We start from the raw sequence: 21,849 nt of genomic DNA, 5'->3' as shown, positions 1-21,849 counted from the left end.
CAAACAAGAAATCAAAATACCTTGAGGCAAATGAAAATGAAAACACAAATTTCCAAAATGTATGCAATGCAGCAAAAGAAAGTCCAAGAGGGAAGGTCCTGGCTTTAGAGGCCTACCTTAAAAAACTAGAAAATCTCACCCTGGCTGGTGTAGCTCAGTGGATTGAGCACAGGCCTGCGAACCAGAGGATCGCAATTCGATTCCCAGTCAGGGCACGTGCCTGGGTTGCAGGCCAGTTCCCAGCAGGGGACACACAAAAGGCAACCACTCATTGATATTTCTCTCCCTCTCTTCTTCCCCTCTAAAAGATAAATAAATCAAATCTTTAAAAAAACTAGAAAATCTCAAAAACATAAACTAAATTTACACCTAAAAAAACCAGACGTGGAAGAACAAAGCAAACCCAAAGTACAGAAGAAAGGGAATAATGAAGTTCGGAGTGGACACAAATGACACTTGAGACTAAAACAGCAAAAGAAAAGACCAGTGAAACTAGGGGCTGGTTTCTTGAAAGGATAAATAAAATGGACAAAGCTCTAGCCAGACTCGTCAAGAAAAAAAAAGAGCCCAAATAAATAAAATCAGAAATGAAAGAGAGAGCCCACCCGACCCTACAGAAAGTCATGGGCTCATCAAGGAGTACTGTGGACAATGAGATGCAGACCAATGGGACAATCTAGAAAAAAACGGATACGTCTCTAGAACCATACAACCTTCTGAGTCTGAAGCAGGAAGAAACAGAAAATCTGATCAGACCGATTACTAGCAATGACACTGAGACAGTCATAAAAAAATTCCCAACAGAAGCCCTAGATGGGGACGCTTCACAGGTGATTTTTACCAAACATTCAAAGAAGAATTAATGAAGAACCTGTCCTTCTCCAACTATTGCAAAAACATTGAAGAAGACTGGTGCTTTCTTCAAATCCCTGACTGACCCCACCCCGTCTCCCCCTGGCCCCTGAGTTACAAGAGGACCTGCCGACCTGACACTGACCCTGGAGCCTGGGCCCATTTTCCCTAATCACGCCCCCCAGCTCCCCACCCCTGACCCCCACCATGGAAAGAAAGTAGCAGGAGGTGATGCACCCATGCTGGGCTGTGGTAAAGCAGTGGGCGGGGAAGCTGATCTGGGAGAAGCAAAGAGGCCTGGGGTGGTGGCCCAGGGCTACTGGAACTCGGCTTTGACGTTTAAAAGGCTCAAGTCTTGTTTATCTTTGCAGCCATTTCCCTTTGTGAGATGTTAAATTTGGGCCCTGGGTCCATGAACTATTAAAAGCCACAGTGTTCTCCATTCAGAACAAACCCTGTTCATTCTGTCTGGCCCCTAGTCAAGGAGCAGAGAGCTCAGGGGCTACAGACAGGGAGCTCCTGGGCTCCACCCAGTGCACCTGCCACACAGCCTGCCAATTCCCCATCCGCACCTGCCCAGCCCATGTCTTCCCTTTGCCCGCCCTCCCCGCCACCTGCTCCAGAGCTAGTGAGTTGCCTGGTCCTCCTCCCGGTCCTCCGCATAGCTGGTAGGAGGTCCCCAGACCACTGGGAGCTGCTGCCTACGGCCAGGAGGGCCCGCAGCAGCACCCAGAAGATGCGCCCAGTGGCTGTCGGTGAGTTGCAACCCCCACCGCCAAAGGAGGAGAAGGGGGAGAGTCACCCCTTGCAATTCCACCCCACTGAGCTGGAGGGTGGGGCTGGCGCTGTGGCTGATCTTCTCTCAGATCTGGGACTGGGAATGCAAAAGCCAGTCTAGCAGAGGTGAATGGGAGGACGCAGGGGGGCGGACTTTGAGCAAGTACTCTGGGCCCAGCTGGGGTTCAGGGAAGGGGAATCAGTGAGTGTGATGTTGAGGCTTGAGAGTAGGTGTTTGCTGAGCACAAGCAGAGCAGGACTCAAGGTGGGAGAGGGAAGGGTGGAGGGGGAGGGCCCTTTCCCGGGAGAGCAAGTGCCTGCAGTGGGCCCTGGGCCTCCGGGGCCAGCAGGGCGCTGCCGCCTGCAGTTACAGGCACTTGCGGGCTCCCCTGAGGCTCCTCTGCTGAGTTCACAGGTCCAATGGAAGGACAAATGAGACAGCCAGTTCCACTTCACTGGAGGATATGGATGGGTGAGAAGCAGGGACTCATTAACACGGAATGCCGCACTGTCGCCGATTCTAGATGTCTCAGCCACATCTTTTTATCAGGCTGATTCTACTTTCTGTTTATCCAGCAGCTTAAGACTGGAATGTTTGGGGAGGGGGATAGAAAAAGGGAAAGAAAAAAAGCAATTATTTCCTCTACCATTTTATCCATCAAAGCCTGTCTTAGTGACAGTGGCCTCTGTCCTCTGTCACTTGCCTGCCTCTCTCTACAGGCGTCCTGGGGTTCCGGTGCGAACTGCCCACCTCTATCGGGCAGGCCCTTCCTAATTGGTTTTGCTGTTTTGTTTCTGTCACCGGAGGGATCTGGGTTCTTCCCAAGGGCAGGCAGCCCATCGGGCTCCGAATGCAGGGCCCCCTCGGTCGCCACAGGGCTCCTTGCCCTGCCTCCGGTGGCGGGGCGTCAGCTGAGAGGTGTGTGTAAGACTCGCACTTCTAGTGCTGGCATCTCTTGTGTGGTCGTTCACACTCCAGAAAGTTCTACACACCACCTTTCTGCTCCATTCCCAAAGTGTAGGAAAGCCAACTTGTAAGATTTTTTAAAAATTTATTGTATAAAATAGTCATGTTTTCCACAAAACCATTTATTTATGAACTGTTTCCAGGAACTTGGGTGAATTGTAGGATAAATGGGGGGAGGCCTATACCTCTCTTTTTGGAGGAGAAAATGCCTCCACTGGGGCACGGACTTTCCTGAGGGATATCTTGGAAGAATTTTTCATCATTTCCATATTACATATCATTTCACTGGTTACTTAGTAGAAAACGCTGAATATTGTCAGGTTGCCTTGCCCACCCACAGCTTTCCCTTGTTCTTAGCCTCATGACTCACTCATGGGCTGTGAGGTCCCTTCATCTAAAGCTTGGCTGTAACACAAGGTTTTTGTTGGCGTGTGAGCTTGGGAGAGAAGTCAGGTACAGAAACTCAGAGCCGCGTCACCTTTGACTTTGTGTGCTAAAAGTTTGGCAAAGTCCCTGGAGCAACATTTTGGTGGATACGGTCCAACATCAGGTCTGGCTCGGGCGACAGCTCGAGGCTCAGATTCAATGGGTAAAGTAAGTTGAGTGACCAACGCCCATCACCTGTGATCCACAGCCATCCTGGTTCTGCAAACTGAGGGTGTTGGCATGTTAACTCAGCCTTTGTAGGTGAGTTACCTGGCACACCTGCTGTGGTGTTCAGGTATGGCATTCCCAGCTCTTCAGCCATGGAGCCTCTGCTAACAGGACAGTGATGACAGTGGACACTGAGGCCAGCAGAGCCTGGAGTCACAAAGCAGCCCCAAGCATGGTCCATCGCCCCGCAGCCCTCCTGGCCCCTCAGGGACCTCCTCCAGGGTGAGGGCATTTTGTTTGTCTCGGCCAGGCTGCCAGTGACCAAAGCGTCCTCATCCCACCTCGTCCTTGTTCCTGCAGATTGAAGGAAACCCCTCCTGGAAATGTGTTCAGAAGGGCTCTTTTCGGGGCCCCTGGACTGGAGGGGTGGGGGTGTCACGAGACCCCCCTCCCTGTAGTTGGTCTGAGGACTCTTCTCCAGTGTTAGCGTCCAGGGCCGGCCTGCGACCCCTGAGGATCCGCAGGTGGGATGAGGGCAGGACACACAGGCGCGTCCACACCGACACAGGTACGTGCAGGCCTGCACACCTGTGCCCTAACTGAGGGTCTCAAGGAGGACGTTCCTGCCTGTGCTCAGAACTGGACTTTGCTTTCAGGAGGAGGCATGTGGGAGGCTATGGGCTGACCATGACTTTATTATCTTGGGAGTTAAGGTCAGGTTCTAGCTACAGAATCACAGAAGCTTCCCAGACTCCTGGACTTTGTGTATTCCTCCCCCCAGCTCACCTCTGCAGCTGCTGACTCACTCCCACCATAGCAGGCCTTACCAGGGGCCCAGGAGCTGTCTTAGCCGAGTCCCTGGACGTCCCCCCTCCCCAAGACGAATCCCTACGTGTACCTGCCTGGGTGCTGAGTTCTTCTCTGCCTCCAGTGTCCCACCCGCCCTGCGGGTACCCACAGGGACGAAGCTCCCGGTGCGGCTGTTCGGCCCACGGTCAGGCTGGGCCACAGCTCTCCAGATGCTGCTGGCCTGTCCCTCACCTCCTGGCTCCTATGCCTGCCCCCCTTTGGCATCCGGATGCTTCTGTGACCTGTGTCAGACCTGTGCACGGGTTCCACGTGGCTTACCACCAGCCAGCACCCGGTCTTTGCTGTTGGACCCGCCCTCCCACCCTGGATGGCTCGCTCTGGTTCTAGGTCTTGGCTTCTCCCAGCCACCACAGGAAACCAGGCTGCCCCCAGCCGAGAGGCCATCGGGGGCACTCCTCGCCCAGCCCACAAGTACTTTACAGCCTCCCCAGGAGTCCTGACCAGTGTGTGGGGATGGGTGGCCGTTGCCTCGCAGGCAGGTCAGCCCCGGCTTACAGTCCTGCTTGAGGGCCTGCAGGCTTTCTGTTCATCCTTCAGTTTCTTCCAGTCACTTCCGTCGATTTGTCCTTGTTCAGCTGGAGACCAAACTGGGTCTTCCTTCCATGTGGCCGTTTTTTACACACTTAACAGGTGGCATCGTGCTCCCTCTCAGTCTTCTCCAATCCAGTCCCCGGTTTGCCAATTTTCTTCTTCAAATATGATACTTGAATAAAGTAGTCCAGCTGTGGCCCGACACACAGGGGGACACAGCAGACCATTGTTTCCGCTGAACCCGACACCACCGGCACTCTGGGTCGCCAGCATTCGCCGTCCACAGCTCCCCCAGCATGTGCCCCATGGCACTTTCTGGGACACGCTACGGAGCACATGCTGTCCGAGGTGTGTGGGCACAGCCCTACAGGGAAGGGACCCTTGGCATGCCATGCCAACAAGTCGTGGGAAGGGCTGCTGTGTGAGGGACCCGTGCAGGTGCATGGCAGGCTGCACACCTGTTGGGAGCCTTAGAAAGGAGAGGGAGATGGGTGGGGGTCTCTGAGGGGCAGCACCCTGAGGCAGAGGGGCAGGGGAGGCCCCAGCCACTGTGGGTCAGTGCGGCTAAGCACAGAGCCACCGGGAATTCCAGGGCAGGCACCTCAATCCCCAGGGCTCTCATTTGTAGTGTGTGGCTGCCTTTTCCAACTTTTTGATGTCCCTTGAGTCCAAGAAACAGCAGTGGCTACGTGGTCCAGGTAGTTGGCCTCAGGAAGCCCTCTATGTGTAACATTCTAGCCACCTTGGGTTCTGCATGGTTTGGAAAATGGAAAAAATTATTGATGCTGAAATATGTCACAAGGGGAAATAGAAGCGTCCAGTCCCCTGAGCGCGATGACCTAAGCTGAGGAACCACACACAAGTGCACCCAGACTCAATAAAGTGCAGACAGCTGTGCTTAGTCACAGGCAACAGGGACCTGCAGGTGCGGGAAATGACGGGAGTGGAGGTTCGGGGCTAAGGCTGGAGTGACAGACACAGGTTCGAATGTCATCACTGCCTGGAGACAGGGAAGCCTTGGGTTGTGTGCTGGAGGGCTGGGGTCCTGCCTCAGTGTCAGTGACTGTGAACTTGGAAAAGAGAGCCTGGGAGCACCACCCCCTCATCTCTGCTCCGGGTGCTGGGTGGGGAGACACCAACCCTCTGGCAGCCACCAGGTGTCCCACGGTTCAGTTCAGTCCTGACACTGACCCTCGGCAGTTGGTGTAGACCCTGCAGGTTAAGAGCGAAGCCCCCTCTAGCTGCCCTCTCTCAGCTGCCAGCCACAAGAGTCTCAGGACAGCCCGTGCTTGCTACCGACCGGCTGAGAACTTGGGAGTCCCCACAACTCCTTTAGCCCCCCTAATTTGGCAGAACTGGCTAATGGAGTCCAGCCGGGCTGAGACAGGACGCGTGGAACGGAGGAACGGCCTCAGAGGGCTGAGCACCCACGCTCTTCTTGTGTGTCTGCAGGCACTCTGAGGGCACTGACCTACATCTGCATTTCTCTGTGTGCCTGGTACGCTGGGTACCTGCTGGCAGAGCTCATTCCGGACGTCTCCCTGTCCAGGGCGGCCTATCACATCCGGAGCATCGGTGAGAGGCCCATCCTCAAAGGTCAGTGCCGCGGGTCCGGGCAGACAGGTCACTCTGCAGTGCGGCTGGGCGGCGGGCAGTGGAGGGCAGGGGCTTCTGGCCACTTCCAGGTGATGGTAATGATGATGAGGAGGAGGAGGATCTGCTCCTTTCGTTTCGGCACCATTCAACGCCTGCCGGTCCGGAGGGAGACTCCAAGGCAGCCTGTGATGTTAGGGAAGCAAAGAGATTTTACTTGCGGGTTGTGTTAAGTAAAAATACATGTTTGGAATCCAACTCGAATGGGAAATTATAGAACAGTCATTCAACATGACGTCGGATAAGGTGTGGGACGCAAAAGCAATAATCCATCCCCTTTTCGAAACCTCGCGAGTAGATATGCTGGTATGTTTTTAATACAGAAATGAGTATACAAAATTAGTTTAAGCAAGTACAAAAAAACTGAATAACAATAAAAAAAATTTGGTAAAAGCCATTCTTTATCAAATTGAATGACCTTTTAGGATAAAAAAAAAAAAAAAGGACTTTCTAGGAATTGACCGTGACGGGGGTGTTAGCATCTGGTAAGGTTTCCACAGTGGATTTGCCCAGGACCAGAGAGACCACTGCACGCAGTCCGGGGTGGGGCCAGGCGCCACGGGAGGCCCTGGCGGCGTCAGGCCAGGAGGTGCCCTCCGAGGGGGCCCTTGAACTCTCCTTCTCCCTGCTTTTCCCCGAAATCAGAAGTCTGTCCTGGACACGGCTTCCTCTGTGAGCGGCTGCCGGCCGGCACCAGGCGTTTGGAAGGGCTCGCGGGCTGAGCATGTCTGTTAGACAGCGAGCGAGAGGCGAGGAAATTGTCATGCCTGCAAAGCACCCTCTCCCCTTTTATATACTTGCAATTTGAAGACAAAAGCAGATTAAATTAACCTCATATCTTAAGGCACATTTCTGAAGCTCCTCATCAAAGCTGGTGACTCCTTTTCTATTTCTGCCCCCCTTGAGGTCCCCCCCCACCACCATCCACAACCTTGGGACATGCAGGGGTGAAGTCCTGCGGCAGAACAGCTGCCTTCAGGGTCAAGCAGTGAGCGCTTTTTGGTAAAGCCTCACCTGACCTTGTTATGTTCTTGTCCATTACAGCCCCGGTCCCCAAAAGGCAAAAATGTGACCACTGGGCCCCATGCCCCCCGAACACCTATGCCTACCGGTTACTCAGCGGCGGCAGCCAGGACAAATACCCCAAGATCTGCTTTGAGGATGAGCTGTAAGTGCCGGGTGGGACAGGAAAACGTTTGTCTAAATTCTCAGAGGAATGCAGGTTCCAGGTTTCCCGAGGGACTGAGTCCACAGGAAGTTGGGGGTAGGTGTGTGTGGAGTGAGCATGGGGGTGACCGTCCCGGGCACTGGCTCAGGCCCCTGCATGTCTGAAAGGGACCCGCTGGTGCACGGCGGTGGCTGAGCAGGGACTCTGCCAAGTGAAAACCTGATGGGCAGGGATGGCTCCCTTCTGCCTGCTAAGAAAGGAATTCTTTCACTCACCTTTATTTACCTTTCAGGCTTATCGGAGAAAAGACTGGGAATGTTGGGAGAGGAATAAATATTGCCATTGTCAATTGTAAGTTATCAAATGTTTTCTCTAAAACTTCTCTGAAAGCTCTGTGATTGGATTTTCAAAGGCACCTTGGGCTTTCCATGGTTTTTGCATTTGATCTACTCTAGGTTTTTTATTTTAATGCATCTTAAAAATACGTAATTAATTATTTTTGCAGTGCCTCACTTTACTGATTATGGGTCCTAAAAAAGTAACAAGCCTGGGACCAAATATAGATTTAAAAACTAACAAGGACAAAGGACTGGCAGAGGCAGGGTGGGAACCCCGCCAGCAGACTGGGCCCACAGCACCCCCCCACCCGTGCCCCCTCCCCCAGATCTGAGCCTCACCTCTGCTCTGGATTCCCAGGGGCCCACGGACTAGAGCCTGAGGGGAAGCACCACTGGGCCTCCTCTTAGGCCTGGGAAACAATGTTCTGTCCGACTCTCCCCAATCAGTGGCCACCGGGGACCCCTGACAGTAACCACCGCAGCAGGCCTGGGGCAGGGCTCTCCTGCCACGTCCCTGGGGGCAAGCCGAGCACGCCGTCCAGGGGCCGCGGCAGCAGGCACCCCAGGCGGAATGGGCCCCGTATGACCCTGAGGAGGGGAACCCCGAGCGCAAAGCAGAAAGGGCTGAGGGGGCTCCGGGGTCTCCGCCGGAAGAGGCAGGTGGGTTGCACAGGGGAGGGCAGCATCGAATCTCTTGGGAAGCAGCGAGAAGGAAACTGCAGAGCTGTTGAGGGTCGCTGTCTCCCCGCCCACATCAGGACCGCCCTCCAGGGCAGGTGGCCGCCTCACAGGTGCGGTCCTCACGGCAGCCACGCTCCCTGGAAGGACACAGGGATGACGCAGGCCACACTGAGAACTCTGCTGCCACCAACCCACCGTGAGTCCCCATGAACTGTCTTTTAAAAACTGTTCCTTTTATTTTCAGATACGACTGCAAAAGTGATAGCAACACAGTATTTTGACATGTATGAAGGTGGTAAGAAAACTCTTTTTCTGTTATAATGCAAATGAATTATAAAAATAAATTAAGACTTAAAAAAATCAAACAAAATGCCAAGCGTTCTTATTTTGTCTGCTAAGGAAATTGTCAGAAGTTCATGTTGAGTATTTTAAAGATTTTATTTATTTGGTTTTAGAGAGAGTGGAAGGGAGGAAGAAAGAGAGAGAAAGAAACATCTATGTGTGGTTGCCTCTCATGTGCCCCCTGCTGGGGACCTGGCCTGCAACCCAGGCATGTGCCCTGACTGGGAATCAAACCGGTGACCCTTTGGTTCACAGGCTGGCACTGGATCTCCTGAGCCACACCAGCTGGGGCTCATGTTCAGTGGTTTAGAATAGTCGCCCGTAGTCCCCTTAGTCTCCGAGTTCATGTAATCCAGTTTGAAGGTGTTACCTAGGAAACGCCTTTTCTCTGGTCACACTTCTCCTGGATCTTTCCTTCTGTTCCCTCAATGGATAATGGGAGAGACACCTTGAAATCGAATATCTGTCCGATGATACCATTAGCACCCAGCCCTGACTGTCACCATTGTCCCCATCCTGTGTCTGGCACCCCAGCACACATCCCCGGGCCCCTCGGTGCCCACCCTCCTTCACACTCTCTCCATTCTGGGCACCGCGTCTTGGCTACAGTTGTCGGTCAGGATACACCAGCCCCTCTTATGTTTATTTAACACTGAGTATTGTTACCGTATTTTACCATGTATAACACATGCCCATGTTTTGTGTGCATTATACACGGGATTATTATACCCGTTAACATACCCATGGTATGTATTCATTATACCCATGTATAATGTGCATCCTTATTTTTCCCTCAAAAATCTGGGCCCAAAAAATGTACATTATACACGGCAAATATATGTAAAAAACGAGTCTCTGCAAAGATAATGGAGAAGAGTAACAAGAAATGCCAGGGTGCCGTTCACGGGAATTGGGCATTTTGCTCTGCAGCTGACTCACGCATAACTGTGAAGAGCGAGCCCTGGTGGAAAGTAATGGGGTTAGAGACTCACCTCTCTTCTTTCCTGTAAGGCACACAGGCCTCCTAGCGAAGACTGCCCCTCGCAGGGTCTGGTCCGTGCTCCCACTCTGTGCTGCAGGTCGGTCGGTACCTGGAGCGGCTCTAATCTAAGATGCCCGAGTGTGGGCGTGGGCTGCGTAGTCACTGCAGGAAACGCTCCACCTGTGCGGCCAAAGCTGTCATTTGTTTCAAGTTAGATCAGCAGAATCTTTGTGATCCGATGATGGTGCTCTGACCTCGGAGGGCCCGCCCTGGAAGCCCAGCAGCTCTGTACTAGTGAAGAGCTGGCCTGCCGCCTGCGTGATCGAGGGAGGTAGTTCTGAGAACCAGAGGCCTCACAGTGGACACAGACGCTGAGGGCAGAAATAGCAGCACAGTGCACAGGGCCACAGTCTCAGTGAGTCACGCACCTAAAACTGGTTTGCACTGACCCAACAGATAACTCGGGAGCCATGACACAGTTTATTCGGGGTGCTCCGGTGCAGTCTCTGCTCTTCATGGTGACCCATGACGATGGCAGCAGCCGGTGAGTGTGTGCAGCGTCACTGAGGCAGGGCGGGTGGGCGAGGTGAGCCGAGCCAGTGGGGCCAAGGGTGCAGGGCTGGTCAGGGCCCCTCTGCTCCCTCTGGGAAACAACCAGCTGCCGCGAGGCCTGCGGCTCCTTTAAGGAAAAGCGATGGAGGCCATGACGAAGCAGAGTGCATCTCCAAAGACACAGCCTGCCAGCGGCGCCCCTCAGTACCAGAAGCCAAGGGTTCTGTCCCGGTCGCACGGCAGAGTCCCAGCCGAGCGGAACTAGAGTAGCACAGCCAGGAAAGCAACACCCACGGGGACTTATAGAAACGGGAAAGGAAATTGAGAACATTTCTCTTATATGCGGAGCCAAAGAGGAAACACACATGCACGTACGTGTGCGTGCACACTCACACGCACGCACGCCATGTTTTCCCCGGGGAGAAGCTGATCTGACTCCGGGTTTCTCCACCTCTGCTCAACTAAGTAAAGCTGTGTCTTCTCCACCAACCTTCCCAGAACCTCGAAGTGCTTATTGGCATTACTGTGGATTTCCAACACGGGGCTCCTGAACACAGCATTTCCCAGATTACTTTAACCTCAGATTTTATTATTTTTTAACATTTTATTTATTTATTTATTTATTTATTTATTTATTTATTTATTTATTTATTTATAGAAAGAAGAGAAGGAAGGGAGAAAGAGAGGGAGAAAAACATTGATGTGCAAGAAATACATTGATTGGTCACCTCTTGCATGCCCCCAACTGGGGACCTGGCCCACAACCCAGGCCTGTGCCCTGACTGGGAATTGAACCGGCGACCTTTTCAGTACACAGGCCAGTGCTCAATCTACTGAGCCACACCAGCCAGGGCAAGATTTTATTTGTAATAGAACATCTACCCAGACCGAAGTTTTTTGATGCACGCATGGAAAAACTCACATTTAACTCACTTTGGAAAATCTGAAGTGTTACTTTTCTCTTTTCCTTCCTACCCGCCTTCCTTGCCTTACTCTTGAGCTGAACCCTTGTGCAATGGTAGCAATTTTTAGATTTTTTTTTTCTTTTTTGATACTGGCCTTTCTGAAAGGGACAGTTTTGACCCTTGCTTTCATCTTTCCGCAACTTCTGCCACCTTATCTTGTGGTCAGTAGCAGGAGGGTCAGCAAGGACACAGTGTCGTCTGAGAGTGTGAGTGTGACCGAACCTGATGACACCGGGGCTTTTCAGAGCTGAGTGTTTAAAGTCCGTGCTTCAAACTGAGTCCTACTGGGTGTGTCGCCACACAGTCCGCTGGAAATCCGACATACTCGACCAGCATGTACACTCAGCCTGGTTGGACCCAGGAGAGGAGCTGCTCCAGAAACCTCTGTCCTGGGACAAACGCAGTGAGGTACACGGGGGTCCCCGCACACGATGTTCAGACGCGCTTCCCTTTGTCCCCCAGGCTGAAGGAGGACGCCAAGAAGGCCATAGAGGAACTTGGAAGCAAAGAGATCAGGACCATGCAATTCAGGTCAAGCTGGGTGTTTCTCACAGCGAAAGGCTTTGAACTTCCTGCAGGAATTCAGAGAGAGAAGGTAAGTGGCATTGGTGTCTTTAAGAATAGTTGGTATACGATACCATACGGGGTCCGGCAGAAGTAACACCATGGAGCGTGGTTGGTAGGGTGCGTGATTGTCTCACATGAGATGGACAGCAATTTAAACATTTCACCTAAAATGTCACATGGTACGCTTGGGTGTGATATTGTTATGTTGTTATGTTACAGAATTACATGCTTGTGGTTTTGTAATAAAAGATTTTTAAAGATTTTATTTATTTATTTTTAGAGAGAGAAGGGAGGAAAAAAAGAGGGAGAGAAACATCAATGTGTGGTTGCCTCTCACATGGTCCCTACTGGGGACCTGGCCCAAAACCCAGGCATGTGGCCTGACTGGGAATCGAACCAGCAACCCTTTGGTTCTCAGCCCACATTCAATCCACTGAGCTACACCAGCCAGGGCAATAAAAGATTTTTATGTAATTAAAAAAGGGGTGTCATTTATGCCAAGCCCTGTATTAGTTCCAGGTGTACAACACAGGGATTCCTCATTTACATACCTTACAATGTAATCACCGCAGTAAGTTGTAACGGCCGTCAACGTGCAAACTTAGTGCAAGGGCGCTGGTTTTTTAAAGGTCCCTTCCCACAGATGGTTAGAATAGTGCAGGCTGTGGCATGAAAGGCTGCCGGTCGGTGACAACTCTGTCTCTGAATATAGCCTTGTGCACAGGGCATGTCACATAGGGCTCTGTGTAGATGGTCCCTTGGTCCGACCCCTTGGTTTTCCACCGAAGGTTCCTCATTCCTGAGTCTGGGAAATGTTCCACTGTCCACTCAATAGGTGCCTGATACATCATGCCAGGGAAAACCGTCCACGCTAAGAAGTTCGGAAACCTTCCCCGTTAGATCAGCATTAGAAAGACACTTGGCTGAAATTTCAATTCTCAAATCTCTTCAAAGTAGAATGTTCTGAATGGGCTATTGGAATTGATTTTGCACCACGTTGTGGCCCCCACAGGCCTCTCTCCTCGGACCCCGCGTGGGGACTGTTAAGGTGGTTCCACGATCACCTGCGCTGGTGCACCTGAAGCTCGTCTAACAGGGTGGGCACCGGACACTGGATAAACACAGCTCTCGCTGTTGTTGCTGTAAAAACCTGTTCCTGATTGATTTGAAGTCCTTTTATTTCTCGAAGTGCAGTGAACAACAAGAAGATGAAGTCCTAATGTGTTTATTTAGTCGCCTGTGAAAATGACAGCTGACGGGTGGGGACATGTCCTGGGATTTGTAAGCTGATGCCCCCCGGGGATAATGACAGTCTCTTCCAGGCAGTGCTGCCCTCAGATCAGAAGGGGGGGGCAGCTGGCGGCCTGCCAAGGAGCGAGGCCTCCGACTCTTCCTTCAGCGGAGGGTCTTGTCTTCTCCCCGTGAGCTGCAAACTCAGAGGAGGCAGACAGATGAATGTCTCCAGCGGGGCCCACAGGTGGCTTCTGACCGCAGGCGTGGACATTCGGTCCCCGTCCCCTGCTTGTGCTGTCCGGCATGGCGATGGGCCTGGGAAGGCAGATAGACAGAAGCAGGTGGGCCCCCGGGGTGGAGAAGAAGGGGGCTGGATGGGTGTGATTTCAGTGCTGCCCACAGCCAGGTAACTCATGACTGACACCCAAGGGAAGTCCAACAGGTTCTCTGACGCCCCCTGTTGTCACCCTGTGGAAGCTCGGAATTCATGGAGATTCAGCATGCATCTCAGGGAGTGTGCTTTCTCTGTGTAACCCCCATGTTCTTTCGCAGCCAGGAAGCCGGTCCTGTAAAACATGTCAGGAGCACTCACCCGGGGCCCGGCCTGGACCTCTCGTTACTAATGATCGGGTTCGGACGCCCCACGTGCTTGAGACCTCATGGACTTGTCCTCATGAGTGAGGCATTCCCGGGACTCTGGGTGGTGGCTCTCCCTGGGCTACCACTGTGGGGCCCTGCAGCGGGGTGAGATGAGCTGGCGTGGCTGGGAGAGGGGTCCTGGCATCCAGGGTCGGGTTTGCCAGGGGCCACATGTGATCCTGACCAGCCACTTCGCCTCCCAGGGCTTGAGCTTTCTGATCTGTGTCAGAAACTGGAAGCTAGGTGATTCCCCAGGGGCAGCCATGTGGGTGTGTGCCCCGCCGACCCATGGCCTTCCTCGGGCCGGCTCTGCGAAGTGAATCGGAACCCCTTCTCCTCCATGCCATATACCGATCTGCCATCTTACGGATCTCCAGACTTTACTTACCTAGCTGTGTGGCTGTAGGCAAGTCACTTAACCTCTCTGTGCCTCAGATCATCCCCTGTGAGAAAGGGGAAAGACAGGTGCTGTATCATACACGAGTCAATGAGGACGAGGGGGAGCAACGTATGGGACTCGGCAAGGAGCTTGAGCGCAGAGCCGTGTAATCCAGACCAACTGGGCCTTTCCCGAGCTTCCCCTGCTCTTTGCAGCCCATCCTCCCCAAACTGTCCTTCCCAACCTGAGCCTCCCCCAAAAATACAGGCGCCCAGGCCAACTGAACTAGAATCTCAGAGGGTAGGGCCTGCCCGGAGGTTGTGATATATGAGGAATGGCCCACCCAGGGGGATTCTGATGTACGGGGAGGGGACACCCATTGTACTGGCTTTTTCTGAGAACTTGGAGGCCCTGCCCCATGCTCACCTCTGCACCCCACCTTCACACCCCAGCTGGCGTTTTTATAGACACAGACAAGTGCACCCTAAAATCCATATGGAAGTTCGAAGGACACTTTCCAACTTCCAAACTCACTACAAAGCCATGGTAGTCAGGACAGTGTGCTTCTGATGTAAGGCACTTACCAACCCATGGAATAGAATCGAGAGTCCAGAAATAAAGCCTCACTTTTTCGGTCAGTTGACTTTGGACAGGAGTGTTGAAACCGCTGCGTGGAAGAGGAGTGGTCTGGTCACCTTGTGGTGCTTGATGATGGGTCGTCTACAGGCAGGAGAATGAACTTGGAGCCCCACGTCACACCATTCAGGGACATTAAGTCAAAAGCAGTCAGATGACTACGTTTAGGAGCTAGAACCTTAAACTCTTAGCAGAGAAAATACAGCCATAAACCTTCGTGACCTCGGATTAGTCAGTGATTTCTTAGATACAACACCAAAAGCGTGAACAACCGAAGAAAAAAGTAGGTACCTTGCATTCGATCAAAATTTAAAACTTTCGTGCATTGAAGCACACCACCAAGAACATGAAAAGATAACCTACAACATGGAAGAAAAACATTGAGAACAAGGGACTTACACCCAAAATGTATAAAGAACCCTGACGGATCACTAATAAAAAGGCAAATAACCCAATTTTAAAGTGGGCAGAGCATCTGAGTAAACATGTCTTCAAAGAAGAAGCACAGATGGCCGCCCATAAGCACGTGGGAAGATGCTCAGACCTGGCCATCAGGAAACGCACCCAGAAGCCTCTGGGAGGTGCTGCCTCTCCCTCCCTGGGTTGGCTGGAATAAAAAAGGCATCCTAAGCGGGGTTCTCAAGGGCGTGGAGACCTTTCAGGCCCTGCTGCACGAAATGTCATAATAGGGCTGCTTTGGGAAACATTCTGTTCCTTTCTCAAGAAAAACTAGGCATATAGTTACCAAGTGACCTAATAATTCTGCTCCTAGATATATACCCAAGGGGATAAAAACATATGTGCAAAAAATGTGTACATTAAAAAAAAAACTGTACCTGAACGTGCATAGCAGCCTTATTCATAATAACCAAAAAGTACAAACAACTCAGATGACTTATCAGTATATAAAAATATGTAAGTAAAATACGGTTTGGCCATACACTGGAGTGTCGTTCAGCCATGAAGAGGAAGGAATTGCCTGTGCATCCACCGTGGATGGGCCTGGAAACATGCCGGGGGCAGAAACCAAACCCAAAAGACCGCATACCGCTCATTTCACTTACCGTATTTTGCTGTGCATGATGTGCACTTTTGTGTCCACATTTTCCAGGGGAAAATGAGGATGTGTGTTACACATGGGTAGTGCCTGAAATACCTTGTATCTGTTCTTGTGTTTTATAATTATATGTTACATAAAATTTTTTGTACCATAATATGTTCAAAAATAAATGCCCAAATTCTTTTATAATACAAAAAAGTATCTAAATAAACATAAACTAAAACTCAAATTAAATTAAAATGAAAGATCGTTTTTTTCTGAAAGTCTAGGCCAAAAATGTGAGTGTGCGTTGTACACGGGGCAAAATACGGTGTGTAAAATTTCCAGAATAGAGAAAATCCACAGAAAGAGAAAATGGATGAGCGAGTCCCTGGGGATGTGAGGGGTGGGGAGTGACTGCCCGCTGCCCACGGGGTACGGTTTCTTGCGCGGGTGAGGAAACATTCTAAAATCAATTGTGATGGTCGCCTATCTCTGTGAGTACACTAAAAGCCATTGAGTTCACTTCGTGTGGATTTTGTGGGATGCACATTATATCTCAAAGCTGTTGTATAAAAAGAATATGTACCTAGGATTCCAAAGATTAGAATGCACACTAATCTTTTCGAGCATTGAGTTTGGGCACTCCATCATCTGCGAAAGCAGTGAGGATATGAAGGACTAAGGCTGCATCAATAGGAATGTGAGTTTGCTGAGCTAGGAGTTCTGCAGTTACCTAAAAAAACCAAAACAAAACATGGTCCCACTGCCAAAGAACTGGAAACTCAACATTATAGCTATGCTGTTCAGGAAAGCAGCTCTGAGCCAAACTTGATTTACATTTATTACGTTGGCTTTACATTTATTATAACTAGATAGAACTTACAGTTTGGTTCATCACTCACAGTAGGCACATTTCAAGTACTCGATAGCCAAATGTGGCTGGTGGCTATTCCATCAGGCAGTGTCTACCACAGAATGTACACGTCATTGCAGAAAGTTCTGGAGCTGCACCAATGCCCGGTTCCAATACTATTTGGAAGTGCCTGGAGAGAAAATCAAGCACCCAGAGTGGGTTGGAGCAAACTCCATTCTAGGAAGCAATCATGAGGATTCCCTCCTAGCTATAGGATTTGCTCATGGCTGACACATTGAATATTTGTCAATTAGCAAATAAAATTTTTTTCTTTCTTTTACGCAGATCAACCACTCTGATCGTGCAAATAACAGATACGTGGGCTGGCCTGCAGAAGTACAGATAGAAGGCTGCATACCGAAAGAGCCACACTAACATTATGCAGACAATAAATGTTTTTTTATAAACAAATGAGTCATGGAGTGGCCTGTGAATCTTATCCAACAGTCAATATTTGATGTTTTAGGTTTTGTCACCAACCAACCAGTATTTGCTGGCGGCATGAAGTCTCGGCACACAGTATGTTTATGCCAAGCTGCATGTGGTGAAGAGATCCATGAGCAGAAAGACTGACACGGGTGGAAATTGTTGAGTGAAGGGATTTAACCTGGAAGGGAGAAGGTAGGGGAGGCAGCCACCCCTCGCCCGTGTGCAGTTATCTTGTGATCCCATCTGGACCCTGCAGTGCAGCCAGCTCTGCAGAGAAGAAAACCTTGACTTTGTCGTCACTGAGCAGCCCCTCAGCTCAGCAGTCATCCCCTGGGAGAACGGGCAACAATCAGAGCACATAGCAAACCCGCCTCTGCCAACTCCATGTGGGCCTTTGCTCTCTTCCTGTGGGTCCATGAACTTACTTGAGACACAAATCTGGGCGCTCCTGACTTCTGCCACCAGGGGGCAGTAGTGTAGGGACACAGTCTCTGCTTCCCTCCCTGCAGGGGTGTCACTCCAGTGGCCAGACCCTGTGCAACAGGGTGGGGAGGGAAGAGCTGCAACGAGACAAGGGGGTCTGCCCTCAGGAGGACAGCTGTACAGTACACGTCCGACTTTCTAGAAGACACATCACTAGAGCCAGGCATCCGAGGCGGGCACGCTCTGGGACGCACTCCCAGTGATGCATCTGATGTGGGGCTAAGACGCTCAGGTCCTTGCCAAGTGCTCCTCCTACCTGTCTCTCCACGCCTGGCCAGGGAAGAAGCTAGGGGACCTTGATGTCAGATTTGTAATGCTTCTCTGCGCCTCTAGTTCCTCATCTGTAAGGTGGAGGAATCAGGATAGATGATGAGTTCAAGCATTTTTATCAGCAGAAATCCTTTTAAAAACATGATCACACAGGGCAGGCTCAGCACCTCAAACCACCCAAAGCGCAGTGGCTCACACACACCGGCACTGACTCCTCCCTCCAGCTACTCGTGGGCCACAGGTCACCCGAGGCTGGGCCTGTTGGGGACTGCTCTGCCTTGGTTTCAGGGGTTGTAACTGCCCCCATGGATAAGGCTGAGCGAGCGACCTTCGGACTGTGAGCCACTAGGGAGACAAAGCTTATCTCCCTGGCAGGAGCACTGCTTCTGCTTCACCCATCTCTAGCCCCCAGCGCTTCGTCGGTTAGTCAGAAACCAGTAAGACCCCTGGGTGGGGGGGCAACCTAAGCCAGGCACGATCACTTGAGAGGCCCTCGAGGAAGGACTCAGGGGGCTGCAGCAAAGAGGGGGTGTAATGGACCCTCGCCCCCAGGCTGTTCTGACATAGCCCGAGTCCCCAAGTCCTCTAGAAGAAGTGCTTTCTGGCTCTAATCCACTTAAACCTGAAAACTTATGATGGGGAAGGGAGGCAAAGTTGCCCCCCCATGGGCCCTGAGTACTGGAAGCTGGGCCACAGGAGGGTCCCTGTCAGGCACTGAAGCCAGAGGGAGCAGAAACCCACAGCCCCCAGAGCGCCTGCCAGGACCCCTGCTGAGCCCCACCTCCCACCACTGTTGCCCAGGCACAGCTGGGGCATATCAACAGGGTGGCCCTTGTCAGCAGGGTGGCCCTGGGCGGAGTCAATGCCTGTGAGCCGGGAATACAATGACTTGCGGTTTGGGTTTGGTTTCGCTTTACTCCTAGTAGTATTTACTTTATGCTGAACGCACTCCGGTCGTCAGCTTTTGTTTCTTCAGCCTCTCCTGGGGTACTTTTTCCCTCCATGCAGTCTCCTGTTCTGAGTTGGGACAAAGCTGCTCATTTCCACCAGGATCCTCTCAGTGTGGTGGGGAGAGTTCACGTGGGTGAATAGGCCCGAGAGCTCCGTAAGCTCTGAGCCGCGTCGTGGGAGCTTCGTGAGCCCGGATGGGCCCCACGACCAGCAGACCCACAACTAGACCCCCAGCTTCAGCCCCACTGACCCCTACCAGCCCCACTGTTGTACCAACAGAGTGGCGCCTGCTGCTTCGGTAAAGGGACATCCTTAGATACTCAGTGGCTCTTCAGATAGACATACCCTGGATGGCCTGGGCATTGTTCTTAAAGTGAACCTGAAATTTGAACCTCTGCATGGTTTTATGGGGTTTTCTGGGTCAAAGTGAATAGCAAAGCATTTTCAGAGGTCACCTCTGGCCACTTTGGGGAAGAGCAGGATAAATGACTGTGAGCAGCAAAACGTGGTGCTCAGGGCCGCAGAGGAACTGGGGCCTGCTGTCCTCCTGCCCTGGGCGGCGGCCCCTCGCAGAGCTGGGGCCCCGCCCAGCAGAGCAGTCTGCAGGCCTCCCTGGCAGGAGAGCCTGGCTCAGGCTCCAGGCACGCTGTGTTTTGTCTCCCCGAAATTCCTAAGTTGAATCCTAACCTCCAGCACCTCAAAATTCAGAAACAAGGTCATCGCAGCTATAATAAGAGTAGGGCGGCCCCTAAGCCAGTACAGTCAGTGTCCTGATTAAAAGTTAGGGACATTAGCCCTGGCTGGTGTGGCTCAATGGATTGAGCGCCGGCCTGAGAACCAAAGGGTCGCCCTTCAATTCCCAGTCAGGGCACATGCCTGGGTTGCCAGCCAGGTCCCCAGTAGGGGGCACATGAGAGGCAACCACACATTGATGTTTCCCTCTCTTTCTCCCTCCCTTCCCATGTGTCTAAAACATAAATAAATAAAGTCTTTTTTAAAACGTTAGGGACTTTAGGACACACACACATGTGCAGGGAGAAACCGCTCGAAGAGGAAGGCAGAGTTCAGGGCGGTGCTTCTACGAGCCAAGCTGAGGACCCCCACGGAGGGCCAGCAAACCGGCAGGGCCTGTGCAGGCGGACTGAGCATACTCTCCCCCAGAGCCTTCAGAGGGAGCACAGCCCTGCCCACACCTCGGCCTTAGACTTCCGGCCTTAAAAGCTGGGGGAAGAAATCGCTGTTGTTCCAGCCACTCAGAGTCCAGTGCCTTGTACGGCCGCCCAGGACACCCATACAGCTCTCTTTAGGTTGTAAGCTCTTCGTGCTGAGGCAGGAGACAGCACAGGAAGAACTCTGAGACTGCACTGCTACTGGCCAGCATCCTGGTTGCCAGGAAGCGCCTCTTACCAATTTGGTAAACAGTAAACTGAGGCAGGGAGGAAGACATGTCTCACATGCTAACTCAGGAGTCCTGAGCCTGATCCGATAATATTGCCAGGTGTTTCAACATCACAAGACACTATGTTAGCAAGAAAGAAGGGAAGTCCTTGAAATTCTACGTAGTATTCCCACTATCTGGGGGAAAAAAGTCTTGACACTGTACTTTCATCCCAGAGCCTGGAATGTGGGAGAGGGTCCGCGGTGCCCAAAGAAGGAGACCATAAAACAACCTTGGTTAACTGTCTACCTCTGGTCACTATCTGTTTTCCGAGGGAGTCCCTGATGCTTACAGAAAGAGCCCATAAATAACTCTGGGAAGTGCCCCAATTTTAATTAACTGCCTCCTGTCACGTATTTGTTTTACAGCAAGATGAACAAATGGAGTCTGGACCAAGATAAGGATTTGGGAGAACAGACTCCCACACATACCTGGTTTGGGTCGTCACGTTCCCCCAGGAAACCTGGCACCGCATTTACCGTTAATCAACATGTAACTTTTTTTCTCCTACCCCACCAGCAAGTCCTCAGAACAAAGAACTCTCTCCCGGGGGCTTGGGGCGCTCTTGACACTTTTGGCTCCCTCGCCACTGGGCCTCTGGCCACCCGGCCTCAGGCTGCCCGGGGGCTGGCCACCTGGTCTTCAGCCGCTCTTGCTTAGGTCGCCCTGCTTTGCCCTGAAACTCTGCCTTTCACCCCCACTCTACCCAGTCCCGTTCTCTTCTCTGGGACCGGGCCACTAATAAACTGATTGCACGCTAACAGATTTGCTGATCTGTAATTCTTTACACGCGTCAGCAAGAAGAACCAGGTCTCTCCATCACCGGTACCCATAGCATTGCTGTATTTTCTAAAAAGGTGGGAGGGGCTGAACTCTTCTTCCTTTTTCTTTTTCCTTTTCTATTTCTTTTACTCTGGCTGAAATGGCTACACCTTCACAGCAGTGTTGATTGTAATGCACTGTAAGGGGTCAAACCCCGGGGGACTCCTGGGCAGCCATGTCCAGAAACCCCACCTGGGACCGGCAAGCTCCCAGGACACCCCACCTCCCACCCCGTGACAGCCCTGGTGGGCACCTTCCTCTCAGCTGTCTCTGCCATTCTTGCTGGTGCATCCCCTACGTGGGGTCCAGGACTCTGCATTGCTGTGTCCTGTTTGACACCTACCTGGGCACTGAGTGACGAGACTGTCATCCTTGGGCCCCAGCCTGGGGACGGGGGGGGGGGGGGGGGAGGGGGGAAGCCTTGAATAGCTTGGCGTGACGCCACCTGCTGCTCACCTGAGAAGGTGGAACCAGTGTCAGAAACTAGAGACCCTTACTGAACCATCTCCCTCGTCTGTGCCCTTGGCAATAGTTCTTTTCCAGACTTGTTTCCCACCTAAAATTTCATTCAATCCCATTAAATAACCGGGTGATCAGGTGAACAGATTCCACGCTACGACCCGTTTGGAGATTGCTCGGCCGAGCTGGGGGGTGTGGTTCAGGCCCTCGCTGCTGCTGCAGTGATTTGCTTAGCAGGTCGAGTCCGGCAGGCCTGAATGCAGCAGTGGGACACCATCTGGACTCGCCATCACTTCAGGGTCCCCTCCTCCATGCT

General features: G+C 52.0%; 1 protein-coding gene across 1 annotated transcript in view; it reads left to right on the top strand.

Moving 5' to 3' along the window:
- Positions 1–17,060, top strand: part of FAM3B (FAM3 metabolism regulating signaling molecule B) — a 38,231-nt gene extending 21,171 nt beyond the window's left edge. The window contains exons 3-9 of the mRNA XM_053657939.1: positions 6,044–6,187; positions 7,289–7,412; positions 7,705–7,763; positions 8,676–8,726; positions 10,212–10,299; positions 11,735–11,867; positions 16,967–17,060. Coding sequence (XP_053513914.1) covers positions 6,044–6,187; positions 7,289–7,412; positions 7,705–7,763; positions 8,676–8,726; positions 10,212–10,299; positions 11,735–11,867; positions 16,967–17,056 — 689 coding nt within the window. The 3' untranslated portion in view covers positions 17,057–17,060. The remainder of the gene's footprint in view (positions 1–6,043; positions 6,188–7,288; positions 7,413–7,704; positions 7,764–8,675; positions 8,727–10,211; positions 10,300–11,734; positions 11,868–16,966) is intronic.
- Positions 17,061–21,849: the final 4,789 nt, after the last annotated feature.

This window comes from Artibeus jamaicensis, unplaced genomic scaffold (genome assembly GCF_021234435.1).
Source record: "Artibeus jamaicensis isolate MK-2021 breed Jamaican fruit bat unplaced genomic scaffold, CSHL_Jam_final scaffold_474, whole genome shotgun sequence".
Lineage (NCBI taxonomy): Eukaryota > Metazoa > Chordata > Mammalia > Chiroptera > Phyllostomidae > Artibeus > Artibeus jamaicensis.
The sequence above is the reverse complement of the archived record's forward strand: the minus strand, read 5'-3'. Positions and strand labels throughout refer to the sequence as shown.